This window comes from Rattus norvegicus, chromosome 12 (genome assembly GCF_036323735.1).
Source record: "Rattus norvegicus strain BN/NHsdMcwi chromosome 12, GRCr8, whole genome shotgun sequence".
Classification (NCBI taxonomy): domain Eukaryota; kingdom Metazoa; phylum Chordata; class Mammalia; order Rodentia; family Muridae; genus Rattus; species Rattus norvegicus.
The window spans coordinates 23,908,921-23,927,225 of NC_086030.1; the positions used below are offsets into that span (position 1 = coordinate 23,908,921).

Consider the following 18,305-nt stretch of genomic DNA (forward strand, 5'->3'; position numbering starts at 1 on the left):
GCCTTTGTCTGCCACTGGATGTGAAGCATGGAGGGAGGGAGTCAAGCTTCTGGATGAGATGGCAGTGTGCAGGGAATAAGGGAGAAGGGAACCCCGATTCTCAGGCTGTTATTCTCAATATGGACCATGGTCCTTGCTCCTGTCCCACTGACCTGTATCCTGGACAGAGTCTGCCACACTCTCAGAGGGCACATATAGAAGAAAATGGTCAAGACAAATACTGAGAAGGATTGCTTGGAGTGAGACTTTTATTTGCTGGACTGGTTCTTCTTCTGACCTTAAGGTCTACAGGAAAGTTGAGCTCAGTGCTGGAAAGATAGGAACAAAGGTTTCCCAGGGTTGGACACTCAAAGGATCTCTTCTAAATTGTGTCCTGTGGAGAAACAGGCTTCTCAGAGAGGTTTTCAGTGAAAGAGCTGTGATTTATTGGGGGTAACACGGGCTATATGAAATTTCCTAAATGGATATTGGTTATAGGATGACTGTACATGATTGGATTGTGCTGAGGGTCTGATAAAGCTTCATTTGCATGAAGAGAAATTACAGGGGCTGGATAGGTCTCTATTGAGTAACAGGAAATTAGACCTGAAATTCGGCCATCTTGTTATTACTTCCTCAAGTGTAGCAGAGGTGGGGGAGGTACATGCTTCTAGGACCTGAACACGCAGACTGGAGAAGGAGGGAACACTCCTAACTTCTGCTGTTCTCAGAATGAGATTTTCTGGTTTGATCTTAGTATTGCTCTGAACTGGCTCTTTGAAATGTTTTATTTATTATCCCACATTTATTACAAAGTATTACAAATTCATAAACCAATAGAAAACACCAGTCAGGCTCTCATGACCAGAGACAGACAGGATGACATGGGTTCGAAGGAGAGGGCATCAGAGCAGACATGGATTCCTAGGATGTATCACACACTATCCTGCATCCATGTGCTCTCATTCCCATGCAGGAGGCAGGGAAGGTGGTGATATGCAGGGTGAGTCCCCTCAATCACTATTTGAAGTAACTCACCTCCATGATGAGAGGTCATGGCACCAGAAGGTCTGTTACATAAGGACTAACAGATGATGTGTCACCAGGAGCCTATGGGTGATCCTGACAGGCAGAGGACAATTGTCCACAGTCAGTTTTCTCCATGTACCATTTGAGTCCCCTGGAATCACACCCAGGTCACTGTGCTAGGCAGCATTTCTACTGAGCTCCATATCTCACTGCCATACTCTGTTTTGTTGTTCATTAATATAGCACTTTAAAATACTTCATTTACCATAAACTTATAAAATGTTATGACCATGATGGATCATCTTGAGAAATCCACACAGTTTTTTATACCATGGCTCTCATGGGTTTTGACCTCACCAATTAGGCTAGACTAGCTATACGGTCAGCCCCATGCCTCTCCCTGTCTCTTGCTCATTCAGGGCTGGGATTATAAATTCCTGCCATATCCCTGACTTATAGTGTGGCTGCTCCAGGTCAACCTCAGGCCCTGCTACCCATGTACACCTCCCTCGCTGAATCATCTCTCTTGCTCCCTTGAATGACTCTCATAATAAACTTTCCCAAAGGGTCCCCAACAGGTAAACATCTGAAAGATATTTAGGCTGTGATTTGGCCAAGCTTGTCCTTAAATTTGTTATGTATTCAAGGACGATCTGAAACTCCTACAGACCCTCCTATCTGTGCCTCCCCTCAGTGGTGAATACAGGTGTGCACAATCCTGATCCTTTGTCTCTCAGTGGACAAAGAACATCATTTTCTGTCCATGACAGGCAAGAACACATTTTACCAGATGAACATCTTTGTCTCAGTGAGGTAAGAATGTCCTCATGGCCATGAGCCCTCACACCCAGAGTTCATCTACCTTACCCTGCCTGTCTGAGGTCTCTGGGTAGAAGGTCATCTGGTTACTAACCCACACAAGCAGGGCCTGGAAATGACAGGACTGTCATAAGTCAGCTGCTGGACACCACGATTTTAATACAGCAGGCTCTGGTGGGGTCTAAGGATGCCAACTATGCCCTGTGCTCAGCTGCACTGCTGCCACCTGCTGGCTCCTTAATCCCAAGTCATGATCTCACAGGGACAAGAAGTCTGTGGTTTTTGTGTGCACACGGGGCTTTTGCATATTACAGGACCATGGGGAGTGTCAGCCTGCAGGGTTGGAATATGTGTGATGCTGAGGGAGTAGCACATGTGTCCCTACCTACTCTACACACCCCAGAATGAATCAATAAGTATTATTTAAAATATTATGGGGTTGAGGCTTTAGCTCAGTGGTAGAGCACTTGCCTAGCAAGCAAAAGGCCCTGGGTTCAGTCCCCAGCTCCGAAAAAAAAGAAAAAAAAGATTATAACAAAAAAGATTATAAACAAACAAAAAATCCAACAACATGACCAATAAATCCCAGCCAAACCTACAAAAGTCTATGTATCAAACAAAACACCAACCAACAAAAAACAGAAACACAAAGTTGATGGTGAACTTGGATGGTGTTGCTAATTACCATGCCTGAGGTTGTCCTTTACACTTCCACACATGGGCCCAAACTGACTTGCAGACACATGCACCGGATCTCAGACACATATCATGCAAAGATCCTTTCACATATGTGTAGGGAGCGGCGCGGCAGCTGTATGATAATGAGGTGAATCTGGCACCCTCCTAACAACAGTACTGCGCATGTGTGGGGTTTTTGCACCTGACGTCAGTCTGGCTGGGGCGGTACTATGCTAAATAGGAGTTCATGCCACGCCAATCTCTGGAGGACAAGTAGCTGGGATGGCAGTGGGGTGACTCGTGCCCCACCAATCCCTGAAAGAAGATTAACATACTGTTGTGTATATAAGCCGAGTGGCTTTGCCGCTCGGCACGGTAACACTAAAAGCTGTAACACTTGGAGCTGTAACACTTGAAGCTGTAACAATTAGGACTGGCTGCCGCCGCCTCCCTGTATCAACAAACAAGCTGTCCTGCAGTAAAGGCTGTTGAGAAGAATCCAACCGTGTTGCGTCTTCCTTGCTGGACGAGGTGGGCGCGACACATATGCTCTGCTACAACATATTGCCCGTCATCATCCTGACTAAACAAGGCCTCCCTAAGACTGGGCTCTATGATTCTTGAGACTCTAGTTCCTGACGTTGTTCACAGCATTCAGACTCTCTGACTTTATAACTAATTAACTTATCCCTTGACAGCAGAGGGAGAAAACAGGCTCAACCCTTCCTGATTCTCTGTGGATGATCCAATTCCAGAGACATCTCTCAGATAACACATACTGTATGCTCTGTGAGCCCAGCAGATACCCTCATAGATGAAAACTGTCCCTGTCTTCTCCATTGTTGTCACCACTTCCTTACGCACACACTCATTGGTCTTTCTTCCCTAGTGACAACCCAAAGATCCAGAGTGTGGTCACAAAGTTACCCCCCAGACTGCTGCCGGAACAGAGTGGAGAAGCTAGAGAGGGTGGGGGAAGGATGGCAGCTGGTGGTGTAGTCAGGATGCTCAGGCCGAAGCTTCACTTTTACGATAGCACAGTTGCCTGCTGCCAACTGACCTCATGTCTCTTCCCTAGGATGACATCATCATCTTTATCTGCCTCACCTGCTCCTCAGCCTCAGATGAGCTCCTGCCTGCACCCCTGCCCAGGGGAGTGCCGAGTAAGAGACTCTACGCTGTGTTCTAAAGGTCCAGTGAGTGGGACTGGGGAAAGAGTTCAGTCTCCCCCAACATCTGCTGATAGTCAAGGACAGAGACATTTATAGGTATGTCATCAAGTTTGTGGTCACAGAAACAAAGAAACTCACACCCCCTTCCTCAGGGTTATTATATTTAGCTTAAAATAAACCAAAGCCAAAACAAATAAATGAAGAAAAACCGGAAAGTATTAATACCCTACCATGTAGGTACATTTAGTAGGATGCAACACCAGGAGGTTGTCTGACTTTGAGGCCAGACTTTGTGTACAAAGCAAGTTCCAGGACAATCAGATGTATGTAATATAGAAAGCCCCTCCTCCAAAACAGAAGAAAACAAAAACAAACATACAAAAACTGAAGTACTGTTAGTCACGTTATATTTTATATAAATCTGGAGAGAAGCTAAGTATCATATTCAAGTTCTCCATCTCCAGGGAAAAGGGAGCTAAGTGAGGGCCTTTTCTCATGACACACTTTACTGATTTCAGTTTTGTTAAGCTTTGCTGTTGATTTAAAGACAGAGTCTCCTGTAACCCAGGCTGGCCTAAACTCAAGAACTACCAAGAATAGCCTCTAATTCTGTGGTTCTCAAGCTTCCTAATGCTTTGGCATTTCCTCATGTTGGGGCGACTCCAATCATAGGATTATTTCATTTATATTTCAAGATGGTAATTTTACTACAGTTATGATCATAATATAGACATCTGATATTCAAGATATCTGAAATGTGACTCCTGTGAAAATGTTCTCCTAGCTTCAAAGAGGTGGTGACCCACAGCTTGAGAATCAGGTGTTAAAATTGATAATATTCCCATCACTACCTCTCAATTGTTGCCATGACATGAATGTTATGATCCCCAATTTCTTTTAGTCCTTTTTCTTACTCATCAGTTCGGTCTAGGAAATATAAATTCCAAACACTTGTCACCAGGGCAGAAGCCAATATCTACTTTCTAGTTGGAACATAATGTTCCCTTTTGGCAGATCAGAGACACAGTCTACCTAAGTTTATACAACCTGAGCTTAAGCACATATGTAGAGGTGAGAATGTTGACTCTGTAAGTCTTTGCTCTGGGCTTATCTCTCGATTTTCCCTCTTATGCAATGGAAAAGGACCTGAGAAGTCACACGACCATTTGAACAAGTGGATTAAGGCCCCTTCATTCAGGTGTTGAGACTTCTTGAGATGACTGGACAGAGCAGCATCTTGGTAGCCTTCTGTGTAAACACACCAGAAATGCCCAATATCACCATGCCCATGAGAGCTGCTGAGTTCAGTCTCAGGGGCTAGGATGCAGTCACAACCACAGTAGACATCTCACAGCTGCTCCAGGATACTTCACGTTAGCCACATGAGTTTTGGGGACCTCATCATGACCCCAAATATCTCCAGCTTGTCTCATGGCATTGGGAACAGCTTCCAAATGACCAAGAAAAGGCCCATGAATGATATTCATTTGATGCTTGTGATTGGAGAACTGGAGCTGTATCCATACCTCTTCATTTATGGCTCACTATCGTTGGTAGATCTCTATGGAGCATGACCATAAAATTCTTCTCCCATGAGAAGTATGGTTTCATTCATTCTGGGTCACTCTGGATGGTTTCCTCTGTACCCACAAATTTTTATTATAAGGTGACCTGCTGACTCTCAAATCTTACGGCAGACTGGACTTGAATCAAATTTCCCATTTTAGGAGAGAACCCAAAGGGCAGAATGTCAGCATGGCAGGAAATGAGAAAGTGAGTGCATACAGTTGGACTTGTGAGTAAAGAAAGCTAAACATGGGACTCAAGCAAGCCACGCTCTGACATTTGATGTGAAGCATGTGGGGTGGGGGTTGGGCTCTAAATGAGATGTCAGCATCCAGAGAGTAAGGAAGAGGAGAACTCTGATTCTCAGGCTGTGGGTTTCAATGAAGACAATGGCCCTTACGTCTATTCCAGTGACCTACACCCTAGACACAGTATACACTATCTAAGAAGTGTCAGGAAGGGGAAGGGATGGGTGCTCAGGAGAGAAACTGAGATGGATTGATGGGAGTAAGATATTTATTAACAGTGTCAATAACTCCATGAGCATGGAGACAACAGCACAGTCAGGCTCTCAGGCCCAGAGACACACAGGAGGACCTTGGTTCCAGGAGAAGGTATCCGAGCCCCCATGGCAAAACTGGAGGTTATCCAAGAATGATTTTCACAAGAGAATCCTGCAGCCATGATCTCTGACTCCCAGCGAGAAGACATGGAAGGCTGTGGGATGCAGGGTGTGTAATCACCAACAACTACTTTGATGTAAACTTGCCTCCTTGGTGAGAGATTCTAGCACTGGGGAGCCTGTTATTTAAGGAATAAAAGATTATTTGTCACCATGATCTGGTGGCCGACCATGAAACACAGATGCCAGTGTTCTCTGTGTACAATTTGGGTCCCCAGAAATCATTCCCAGGTCAATGGGCTAGGCAGCAGATTCCATTTCCGACTGAGCTATCTCCCTGGCATATACTATTTTTCTCCCTTCATGTGTAATTTAAAATATTTCAGGTAACATCAATTTGGAAAATATTATGTCCATGATTCATCGCCTTGAGCAATCCCCCTCGTTTTTAAAAACACATTCTTTCACAGGCCTGAACCTCACCAGTTGTTCTAGACTAGGTGTTCAGCCAATCTGTCTCTGCCTGTCTCTTGCTTGACCAGGGTTGGAATTGCAAATTCCTGCCACATCCCTGGGTGCAAGCTCTTGATCCATCAAACTCAGGTCCTCCTACCCCTGTACCATGCGTTTCTGACTGAATCATTGCTCAGGCTCCCTTCCATGCCTCTCATAATGGACTTCCAAGCAGCTCTTCATGTGTCCCTTGAGATGACAGGCACTCACCTTACTAGGGTTTAGTCTTTCCTCTGCTGGCCTGTAGGAGAAGAAACTATGTCAGTGGGTCAGTCACGCTGTTTCTCATTCCTGCATCTCAGCTGTTGTGTGCACACAACAGGAGGGGACCAGGGAATCACACATGTCTGCAGCATCCAGGTAGGCACAGGTCTGAGAATCTGCAGGACCTGACACCAGGAGTCAGCCTACTTTCTGTATAACACAGCATGTCAGATGACTACTAGTGAACTCACCCATATCCCATCTCCCTTTCTGACCTTTTCCCTGCTCTGCTTTCTTGACACATCTCTGCCTCCTCTGCTCTGCACTCACTGTGTCTCCCTCTTGCGTCCCTGAAACCTTGCTTTCTAGCTGTCCCTCTCAGTGTAGGCTGCTGCATCCTGCAGTTTGAGCCTCGGGGATTTCATGCCAGTCAGACTTCTGCGGTCGTTCAGGCTGCTGCTCTTCCACCTCTCAGTTCTTCTACTTACAGTAACAGGGGGCAGAGCCTGTCTGAAACAGTGGGATGCACATTTAAATGTTCATTTGTAAACTCCCATTACACTCCAACATCTATGCATCTCTATCCATATCCTGTAGTCCCAATGGCTTTAAATCAACTCTGACCTCAGTTCACATGTAGGTCTTGTGTTGGGTGTACAAGACATTTGGGGCCCAGTGTCCTACAGCTTGCTATGTAACTGTAGATAGACTTGAACCCCTGAATCCCTTCTCTGGATTTCACAATGGCTGGAATTTTTTGTCCCCCACTGTGTCCCCATCTTTATTTCTTAGAGTACCCATAAATATTTGAAGAAAATTTATTTATACAAAAATGTAATGGGATTTTGCAAAAGAACACTGTATTTTCCAGTGTGTGTGTGTCTGTTTGTGTGTTGTGTATGTATGTGTGTGTTTTGCAGGGACATAATGTATAAAATTTTCCATTCTGCCAATATGCTTGAATTTAGAGTACTTCCCTAATCTTTTTGTAAAATTTACTTTGAACAGAGCATAACCACATGTGAATATTTGCAAATGTGAACACTCATGTGCTGCTGGAGGACAACCTTGGGCATTTTCCTTTAGGAGCTGTCCTCTCTGGATTGTGAGACAGGTCAGTCATTGGTCTCACCCAGTAGATAAGGTTGGCAGCACAGGGAGCCTCAGGGATCCTACCGCATCAGCCTGTCCTAGCATCTCACAACTCTTTATACGGCTCCTGGGATGATGCTCATGTGAATGTGGAAAAATCACTTCGACTGAGACACTTCAATGGGTGTTTCATGATTTGACTGAGGAGGGTGAGATCTCTAGTGTCCAACTCTTGCTTGTTGTAGTGTTAAGTTCTCCATACACATTTCTTTCTCTTTCTGTATCCCTTAATTTCCACTTTAGTTACACATGCCCAACTCAAAGAGGTGTCTCTACTTATACATATCACTTCCTGTAACATGTTATCTGCAAAAGCTGGTCTACCCTCGTTTCTTCTACAGCACACACAGTTCTTCCAGATGAACAGTCAGCCCCTGAGGTTCCTGCGTGCCTATTTGAATTCCTTAGGAGCAGGCATTGTGTTCATCTGCATTTGCTCCTCTGATTTCCAGATGGTCAGGAAGGACAGCAGGCTCCATGCAGTTCTTGAGGAGTTCAGGCAAATTTCCCTCCTTCTGTTCACTTTACTGTTCCCTACCCTTCTCCATCTCCCACAGATAAGAACACTCCCCATGGGGAAGCTCGAGTGAGGCCTCTCCTGGACCACTTACCTTTGCTTCGACCACAGGAAGATCACCCATCCATAGAGGGGGATGATGACCACAACTTTGGACACAACCATCCCAACCATGGCTCCCAAGTTCAGCAGTGAAGGATTCCTCTGGCCCCTTGTGTCCTCCAGGCCAGTTGTGGGAACTGCAGAGGGGATGATGGAGGGGCTCCCCAGGGTAGTACTGAAAGCTGTGGAGAGATGAGAAGTGAGAACATCCTCCATGGATGAAATGAGGAATGGGTGAGTGTCACACCTTGTCTCCTCGGTTGGATGTGGGATTAAGAAGAGCTGTTAGAAGTTCACACAAGGAAGGGCACACATGCTTAAGACTGAGACTCCAGAAAAGTAAGCTCAGATGCACAGTCCCCAACTGTCCTGGCTGTGTACTCACAAATTTTCATTGGCTTACAGGTAACTGAGTTAGAAAAATTCAGCAATATTTTTTCCACATAAATGTATGTAACACACAGATAGACTTGGTTCAGAGTGAATTTGCTGCCTAGACCCAAGAACCTGAGTTTTGTCCCCAATATCAATGTCAAGAACCTGGTGAAGTGTGCATGACCCTTGCTCCTAGCCCAAGAGACAGAGGCAGGCAGAGCGCTGTGAGTGGATAGGCAACTTGGTCTATGTGCCTAGTTCATGTCTAACAGAGCCAAGGGAGCTATAATCCTAGAGCTGAGGAAGTGGAGACAGACTTGTCTCTGTGGCTCACTGGCCTGCCAACCTAGCCTCCATGGGAAACTTAAACCAGTGAGAGAGCTAGTCCTCCAAAGTAAGGTGGATGAGATCTTAGGATCTCCTCTAGCCACTACAGACATAAACATATGTATACAGACACACACACACACACACACACACACACACACACATACACACACACACACACACATCTGCCTTTACAGACCCACATGTTCATACACACTGAATAAACCAAAATGTTTAAAAGAAAAAACACAATTTTAGATTTATGTGTGCAGCTCTGCCAGGGCAGAATACATTCCTATGCTTTACACACATAACTGAGAAAATTTTTCCCAATATTTACCTATTTGTGAATTCTATCCCAGGGGTTCTTGACCTGTGCATCATTTTCCATCATGCATTATATATCAGGTATCATACATTTAAGTTATTTCATTGTGATTGATAAAAACAGGATAATTAAAGATAGGAACTAGCAATGATATACTTTTAGGCATGTGGGTCCCCTGAAAATGAAAAAATGTATAAAAGATTTGCAGCTTTAGTAAATTAGAGAATGACTCAACTAGACACATACATAAAATGGCTCACTTCTCTCTAAGTCCAGGCAGCGGCTCTCAAACTCTACTAGAGGTCAATATTGTAGCCATAACCTGCACAGATAACTGTGCTGTGCACATCCTCTCATAGTTTGGCTTCGGAGAGTCAAGAGGCACCTCCGGATGTTGTGGAACACACTGTACTGTCCACACTCAGGAGGCAGAGGCAAAGCAGATTGGTGTGAGTTCAATATGGGTCTATATACTGAGTATTGGAAAAGCCAGGGCTACAAGCTGAGAAACTGATATAAAATAAATAAACAAGATAGAAAGAAAACAGGAAATAAAGAAGTACTCACATTTAAAAAAGTAGGGTTGTGGGGAGCAGCAGGGAAAGGAGGAAGGAAACAATGCAGCAACACACAGGACCCAGATTCTCTTGGTTCCTATGCAGAAACACAAGTCACTACAAAGGGCTCAGGGCTCCCAATCCAGGGGACTCCAGTTCCTTCAGCATCAGAGGGGCGGGAGGGATCAGAAGACAGAGCAGCCACATCATGGAGATGGAAACACTGTCTTAATCAATCATTTTCTAATGATTGAAGAGACTGGGGAGAGAAGATAGGTGTGTCCTGGGGAACTGTGAGGTGAAATGAGGGACTATGGTGATATGTGGACGTTACAGTTAGACCTGAGAACACCAGAACATCCAATGGCCCCTACTCTATGTTCTGTGCTGACATTGGAGCTATGTGAGGATGCAGCACAGAGGTACCAAATAGAGCCCTGCCACAAAAACAAGAGAGTCGGCTCCATCCTGTAGAATTACATTCACCTTGAGGTCACGGACGAAAGAGGGCAGGACTGTAGTTAGTTTTGGGACAATAAGGGTGTGAACTATGGGGTACTGAAGCCTAGAGTCCACTCTGATTCTGTCTGAGCAGAGGATGACAGACATAGGAGGCAGCAAAGACTTCTCCCAACTGCAAGGAAAGATGCTGGTGGCAGATGTTTGGGTGGAACCGAGGGAAAGGAATATGAAAAGAAGCTCAGACTTGTGGACCCTGATGTGATATCTAGGGAACCAGGAAGCCACAGGTGTCAAAGCCTGAGCCATGGTGACTCACCATGAATGATGAGTTGAGTGCCAGGGATTGACTGCCACAACTTCATGCCTTCTGTTGTTTGCAGAAAAACTCGGCTGAAGTATGTGGCCTGGTCATTCTCCTTCAAGTTCAGGATTCTGAGGACTCCAGATGTCTGACCCTGTGTCCAATTCATGATGAGCCGGCCCTTAAAATGCTCATGAATGAAAGGCTGGGTCGAGTTGTAGATGAATTCCCCATGGAAGTGCTTCCATCTCCAGGCTATGCTCATCGGCCGATCATTGGCCAACTCCCAGGGGAAGTAGAAAGAGAAGGGGATCTCGATGGAGCCACCCTGGACTCCAGAGAGGACAGCTGGTTGGTCAACAGCATAGTCATACTTTTTTTGATATCCTGCTGAGTTCCCTGGGAAGGACAGGGAGAATCTGAAGCCACTGCAGGGATTTAAAGGACAACCCTGAGCATCCTGAACCTTCATCTGAAGGGAGGGGTGGGACACAAGGCAGGACTGTCCCTATGACTGCAGGGACAGCAAAAAGAGGGAAGGGTTGGGTTGTGCTCACTCTGAGTGTTGAGCTCTCTTAGGAAAGAGAGACCTGGCTGGCTCCTCTACCAGACACTGGATACAAGACATCCACTTTTCCCAGCCACTCTGTCCCCTCCTCTGGTTCAGTCCCTGCTAGTGAGGTCCCCACCACTCACCAGTGTGCAGACATGCTGCCGACAGCAAAAGAAGGAGGATCCGAGCCATAGCCAGATTCTGTTCAGGAAGTGAGACCAGCAGGGCCGTCAGGAAGTCGAGGTTGCCCTGACTACGGACACTGGGGCACTCAGCAGTCCAGAGAGAATCAGGGTAAATAAAAACACATGCTCAGACATTCTCCAGGGGAAGTCTGAGTTGGGCACGACCATCTCTACCTCCTTGTGGCCAGCAACTTCCTTTACTGATCTGGCTGCTTCTTTTCCGATGTTGCAAAAGATCCACCCTTGTGGTTACTGACAACATGGCAGTGTTCTTGGACCCAGCCCCCACTTTTGGTTGGGAGACATATCCTAGCCCTTGGCATAGCTGGTTCTCCTCTCTTCCACCTTGACTGTCTACCTTATCTACACTATTCCATTTCCTAAGTGACTTGTAATCTCTCTGCCCCTTTCCTCTATATTTATTCCCTCCCTCCCCCTTCTCAATCTCTTTTGTATTGTGTCCACGACTGTTGCAGTAAAAAAAATGTTTAAATAGTTTCTTTTATACCACATTAGTGTCAGCCCATAAGGCCACAAGGCATCTGTTGGATATTTTCATTTCAGTCAACAAAGCTTCTCACACACTATGTTCCATCCCATATCACACTGCCGATGGCTACTCTCTTTGCCTAGCAACAATCTCTCCAGCCATCTAGTTCCCAAGACAGGTTGACACGGTGCCAGACGTACACATCCTGATTCCATGGTAGCCCAGTGTGTCCAGTCACCACACAATCTCTTGAACTCAATTAAATCACCACAAGAAAGAACACACAGCACAATAACCTCTGATCCAATTGATAAGATATAAATGTCCACCTAAATAAGATATAATTTGCTCATCTAGACACATAAAATCCTGTACACATCCATCCCTTAAGAATAGTCATAACAACTGGTAAATGTGGAAAAATCTCAACCTCCGCCACCATGTTCCCTCGGCTGCCTTCCCTCCTGCTCCAGTCTTCTCCTCCTCTAAAACTTTTCTCCTACCCAGCCTTCCTTTTTATCTAATTGCAGGACTCATTCTATCCTATACCTGCCTTCACCTACATAATGACATCAACCTATATTTCACCCTTTCTGTCTAATTTAAAAAAAAACTTTATCTCAAATAAAAGTGAGCACAACTATTATCATTTTGTAAAGTAAAAGCATAAAATATACCTGTATGTGTGTCTATGTGTGTGTGTTTCTGTGTGTCTGTCTTTGTGTGCATGTATTGGTTTATCCATGTTGAAGCTAGAGGAGAGTCTAAGGTCTCATCCTCCTCATTTTTTGCATCAGGCTCTCTCACTGACTCCAAGTTTCCCGTGGAGGCTAGATTGACTGGCCAGTGAGCTGTACAGACAAGCCTGTCTGCACTTCCTCAGTCCTAGGATTACAGATCGCTCAGCTCTGTTTGGTGTGGAACTAGACACATCGAGCAGGCTAACTAGACACACAGACCAGGCTAACTGTCCACTCACAGAGCACTGCCTGTCACTGTCTCTTTTGCTAAGATTAAAGGTTTTGCTGGCCTCTTTATATGGAAACTAGAGATCAAATCTAGTTCCAAAGCCCAAGCAGCAAACTCCCTATGAACTGATCATATCTGTATGTTTCATACAATTATGTACAAAAAAATCACTGGCTTTCTTATCTGTGACCCATTGAAAATCTGTGGACACACAGCCAGGACAGTTATGGACTGTGCATTTGAGCTTACTTTCCAATAAAAATGCTCAGCCTTAAACATCTGTATCTTTCCCTGTGTGAACTTCTAAGAGCTGTTCCCCATCCCACATCCCACAGAGGAGACAGGATGTGACACTCACCCATTCCTCCCTCATCCAGCAAGGGTCTGCTCACTTCTCAACTCTCCCCAGCATTCAGCACCACTATGTTACAACCCAGGGATGTGTGAGCAGAAGAACCCCTTCATCATCCCCTCTGCACTCAAGACAATTGGTCTAGAGGACAGAGTAGGCCAGAGAAATCCTTCACTGCTGAACCTGGGAGCCAGGGTTGGGATGGTCATGGCCAAAATTGTGGTCATCTTGTCCCTTAGATGATCTTCCTGTGGTGGAAACAAAGGTAAGTGGTCCAGGACAGGCCTCACATGAGCTTCTCCTCAGGTAGTGTTCTCAGCAGTGGGAGATAGAGAAGGGCAGGGAAGAGTAAAGAGAACAGAAAGAGGGAAATGTGCCAGAACTCCTCAAGAATTGTATCCCTGGAACCTGCTGTCCTTCCTGACCACCTGGAAATTAGAGGAACAAATGCAGATGAACACAGAGCCTGCTCTTAAGGAATTCAAGGAGGCACCAGGAGCCTCAGGGGCTGACTACTCATCTGGAAAGAGCTGTGGCTGTTAAAGAAGATCTGAGGGTAGACCAGCGTTTGCAGCCAACATGTTACAGGCAGTGATAGCTATAAAAAGGGACACCTCTTGAGTTGGGCATGTGAGACTAAAATGGAAATTAAAAGCATGGTGTGTAATAGACTCACAAACAGTCAGAAATGTGGAGGGAGATCTTAAAACTACAAGAAGCAAAAAAAAATGTTGAACACTAGAAACCTAACACTCCTGAACAAAATTACAAAGCACCATCTGAGCTTTTGGCTCAGTTGAAATGTTTGTCCCACAAACAGGGATATGGGCATCATCCCAGGAGCCATATAAAGAGTTGTCAGATGATTGGACAGTCAAAGACACTAGGATCGTGGGGGCTCAATGAGCTGCCAGCCTTACATAGTGGGTGAGACCAATGACTGACCTGTCTTACAATCTAGAGAAGACACCTCCCAAAGGGCAATGCCCAAGGTTTTCCTCTATCATCCACATGTGTGTACATATGCAAATATGCACATGTGGAAACAAACTGGACATAGTAAAGTTTTTAAAACATTAGGGAAATACTAAAAGCAAAAGTATATTTGCAGAATGGAAAATTCTATATAGAAAGGAAAATTCTCTCCTTACAACACAAAAACACTAAAAATACAATGCAGTTCAGTTTTGAATTCCAATTGCATTTTTATAAAATTAAATGTTTTGTCTCCTAAAACTCGTAAGTATTTTAAGAAAGAGTAATGGGTACAAATTGGGGGATGCCATAATCCCAGCACTAGGGAAGGGAAGGGAGGAGGATCAGGAGTTCAAGGACATCAGCAGTTACAGCAAGCTGTAGGACAATGTGCTCCACTGAACACACAGCACAAGAGCCAAGCATGGACTGAGGTCAGAGCAGATTTAAAGCCATGGGAACTAGAAGACTACAGGATAAGAACACAGATGCATAGATGGTAGCCTGTAATGGAAGTTTACAAATAAACATTTAAATGTGCATCCCACTGTTTCAAACAGGCTCTGCCCTCCACTACTATGTAGAAGAGCTGAGAGGTGGAAGAGCAGCAGCCTGACAGACAGCAGAAGTCTGACTGAGCTTCAGACCCTGAGACTGAATCTGCAGGACGGTAGTAGCCTGCATCAAGAGGGAGAGTTGAAGATTCAGATTCCATGAAGGCAAAGGGGACACATAGTGTGGAGAGAACAGAGAAAGCAGAGATGTGTCAAGAGGTTAGAGCAGGGGGACGGAAGGGAAGGGGAAAGGAAGGGAAATGAGTCAGTACACTAGTAGGCATTGCTCTGACTTGCTGTGTTGTACAGATCAACTGACCACTACCCTCAGGTCCCGGTGAGTCTTAGTTCTGTCCCTGCCTGGATGCAGCAGAGCTGTTTGCTACCCTGGTCCCCTCCTGTTGTCTGAACACAGAGATCAGCTGAGAGGCAGGACTGAGAACCAGCATGGCTGACAAACTGACACAGTATCTATTCCTACAAACTAGCAGAGTAAAGCCTAATCCCCAGCAGGGTGAGAACCTGTGATCTCAAGGGGCACTGAGGGAATGTGGGAAAGTTTATTATGACAGACATGCAAGGGAGCCATAGAGAGGATTCAGTCAGAAAAGCACGGGACATGGGTAGGAGGACCTGAGTTTGATCCCGAGACTACACGTTACAACCCAGAGATGTGCCAGAAATTTGCAATCGCAGCCCCGTCCAAGAAAGAGACAGGAAACAGTGTCATCAATTGGCGGTCTGTGTAGTCTAGCCTATTGATGAGTTTCAGGCCAAAGAAAGATCACGTCTTTAAAAACAACAGGGATTCCTCAAGGTGATAAATCAGTTGGAGCACTGGTTCTCAACCTGTGAGTCCTCACCTCCTTGAGAGTAGAAAGAGGTTTTCACAAGGGTTGCATAACAGATATCCTGCATATCAGATGTTTATATTAAGATCATAGCAGTCACAAAACCACAGTCATGAAATACTTTTATGGGTGGAGTCACCCCAACATGAGGAAATTATGACGCTTATGAGAACCCAGCATTATGAAACTTGAGAACCACTGAAACTGAAGCTATACTTAGGAACTCTTGAGTTAGAGGCCCCCTCAGTTACAGGAGACTTTGTCTTGAAACCAACAGCAAAGCCAACCCAAACTTCAAACAACACAGAGAGGTCATGGAGAAAGGTCATCTGGTGGTTCCCTTTCTATTGAGGATGGAGAACTTGAAGATGATACCAGTTTTCTCTCCAGATTTACATAAAAATTGTGACTATAATACTTTAGAGTATGTTATTTGTTTGCTCTTGTTTTCTTTTTGTTTTTGAGAAAGGGGTCTTTCCACTTTATAGATCTGACTGTGCTGGACCTTGCTTTGTCGACCAAGTCAGGCCTCAAATTCAGAGACGGGATGGCTGCTGCATCTTCCAAAATGGGATGAAGTGTTCCACTACCATGCTTGGTTTATTAGTAGTTTTCAGTTTCTTTGGGGGGTTGCTTATTGTTGTTTTGCTTTTAAGCTACATACCTAGCACTAACACAGCGAGAAGTGAAAGTCTCTCTGTTTCTGTGACCACAAACTCAATGATTCATTAATAAATGCCTCTGTCCTTGGCTATCGGCAGAAGTTGGCAGACGTCTTACCAGAGGAGACTGGGCTAGTCCCCCAATCCCACTCACTGGACCTTTAGGACACAGTGTAGACCCACTTCCTGGTGACTCCCTTGGACAGGGTGACAGGGGGTGCTCATGCTGAGGCTGGGCAGCAGATGAGGAAGAGGAAGATGACGACGTCATCCTAGGGAGAAACCCGAGATCAGATGGCAGCAGGCAGCTGTGCTATTGTAAAGCTTCAGCTGCAGCCTCAGCTTCCTGTCTGCACCTCCAGCCATCATCCCTCCTCCACCCTCTCTAGCTTCTCCACTCTACTCAGCCCACAGTCTGAGTAGGGTACTTTGAGTTTCCTTGAGGTCTGTGTGTTGTCATTAGGGAAGAGAAATCAAGAAGTGTGTAGGTAGGGGGTGTGACACAAATGGAGAGGAGAAAAGTAGGATACCATCCTACTTTTCATCTGAGGTTATCTATTGGGTCAGGGCCCACATCGCCTGCAGTATGTGTTATCTGAGAGATGTTTCTCCAATGGGAGAGGTCAGAGAGAAATAGGAAGCCTTGAGCCTGTTCTCTCTCATCACTGTCATGGGATAATCAATTTGGGCACAAAATCAGATACTCAGTACTGTGGACTTGTCAGAAAGTGGACTCTTAAAAGTCACTGAGGCTGGTCTGAGGGAGGTCATGTTTGCTCAGGATGAAGACTGGGGAAAGTTGTGGAAGCTGATCAGCTGTCAAAGGTGCCTTGAATGATCTCTGTCTCTGTCTCTCTGTATGTGTGTGTGAGAGAGAGATAGAGAGAGAAAAAGTGAGAGAGAGAGAGAAAGAGAATGTGTGAGTGTGTGTTTCTATGAGTGTGTGAGTGTATATGTGTGAGTGTGTGTATGTGTGTGTGTGTGTGTGTGTGTGTGTGTGTGAGAGAGAGAGAGAGAGAGAGAGAAAGAGAGAGAGAGAGAGAGAGCCTATGTGCACACTCAGGTTCATGCATATATAAGTAATTGTGTGTTCAGATATATAGAGTCCAGAGGACACCCTCGTTCGTTATGATTAGGGACACCACCCTATTGCACTATCAACCTTTGGTTTCTGTGCTTGGTTTCTTGGCATTTTGATATGTGGGATTTTGTTGTTGTTGGCGGTGGTGTTGGTGGTGGTGGTGGTGGTGGTAGTGGTTTGGTTTGGTTTGGTTTTCTTGGGTTTTGGTTGGTTTTGGTTTTGGTTTTCTTGTTTTTTGTTTGTTTGGTTTGGTTTAGATTTTTTTTTTTTTTTGGAGCTGGGGATCGAACCCAGGGCCTTGCGCTTGGTAGGCAAGTGCTCTACCACTGAGCTAAATCCACAAACCCTAGATTTTTTTTTGAGACAAATTTTTACTATGTAGTGTTGCTGCCCTGAAACTGGATACATAGACCAGACTGGCTTCAAACTCAGAGATATTCATTTGTCTCTTCCCATAGCAGGGTTCAAATAGAAATTCAATTGAGTCCAAAACATGAAACTAGGACAGACCCATGACTCAGGATTAAGGAGCCAGTAGGTGACAGCAGTGGAGCAGGGCACAAGGGGCAGCTGGGATCCTGTAGACTCACCAGGGCCTATTGTGTAAAAATACTGAGGCTTAGCACATGACATATGAGAGCCTCATCAGGTCCATCCCCTTCTTGCATGAGTCAGCAATGGTGTTTGCCCAGAGGCCCCAGAGAGTAAAGGAAAGGCAGATGAAATCTAGAGGTGAGGACTCAGGACCAGGAGGGCATCCTCACAGACCTCACTGCAGCTAAGAATGTGGTTCATGTGGTAGAGCTGGCCTGGCATGCACAGAAGTAAACATTTTATGTCCTACAGGAGATAAAGGGACCTGATGGTGCTCACCTGTAGTCCCTGTTCATGGGAAGTCAAGGTAGGTGGATCTGTAGTCCTTCATGGTCA

At 45.3% G+C, this 18,305-nt stretch overlaps 1 protein-coding gene and 1 non-coding gene across 3 annotated transcripts; both read right to left on the reverse strand.

The window, feature by feature from the left end:
- Positions 5,106–11,603, reverse strand: LOC134481169 (paired immunoglobulin-like type 2 receptor beta). Of its 2 annotated transcripts, XM_063271759.1 has the most exons (5): positions 11,400–11,603; positions 10,719–11,102; positions 8,346–8,535; positions 6,589–6,619; positions 5,106–6,044 (listed from the first exon to the last, which is right to left on the reverse strand). In XM_063271759.1, exons 1-5 carry the CDS (start codon positions 11,446–11,448, stop codon positions 6,030–6,032), a joined length of 669 nt encoding a protein of 222 aa, XP_063127829.1. In that variant the 5' UTR covers positions 11,449–11,603; the 3' UTR covers positions 5,106–6,029. The 2 variants fall into 2 exon arrangements, with proteins under 2 accessions (XP_063127829.1, XP_063127830.1); XM_063271760.1 differs by lacking the exon at positions 10,719–11,102 and having other exon boundaries at positions 5,521–6,044; positions 11,400–11,601.
- Positions 17,645–17,719, reverse strand: Trnag-acc (transfer RNA glycine (anticodon ACC)). Its single transcript has one exon. It is a non-coding gene; the product is annotated as a tRNA-Gly (tRNA).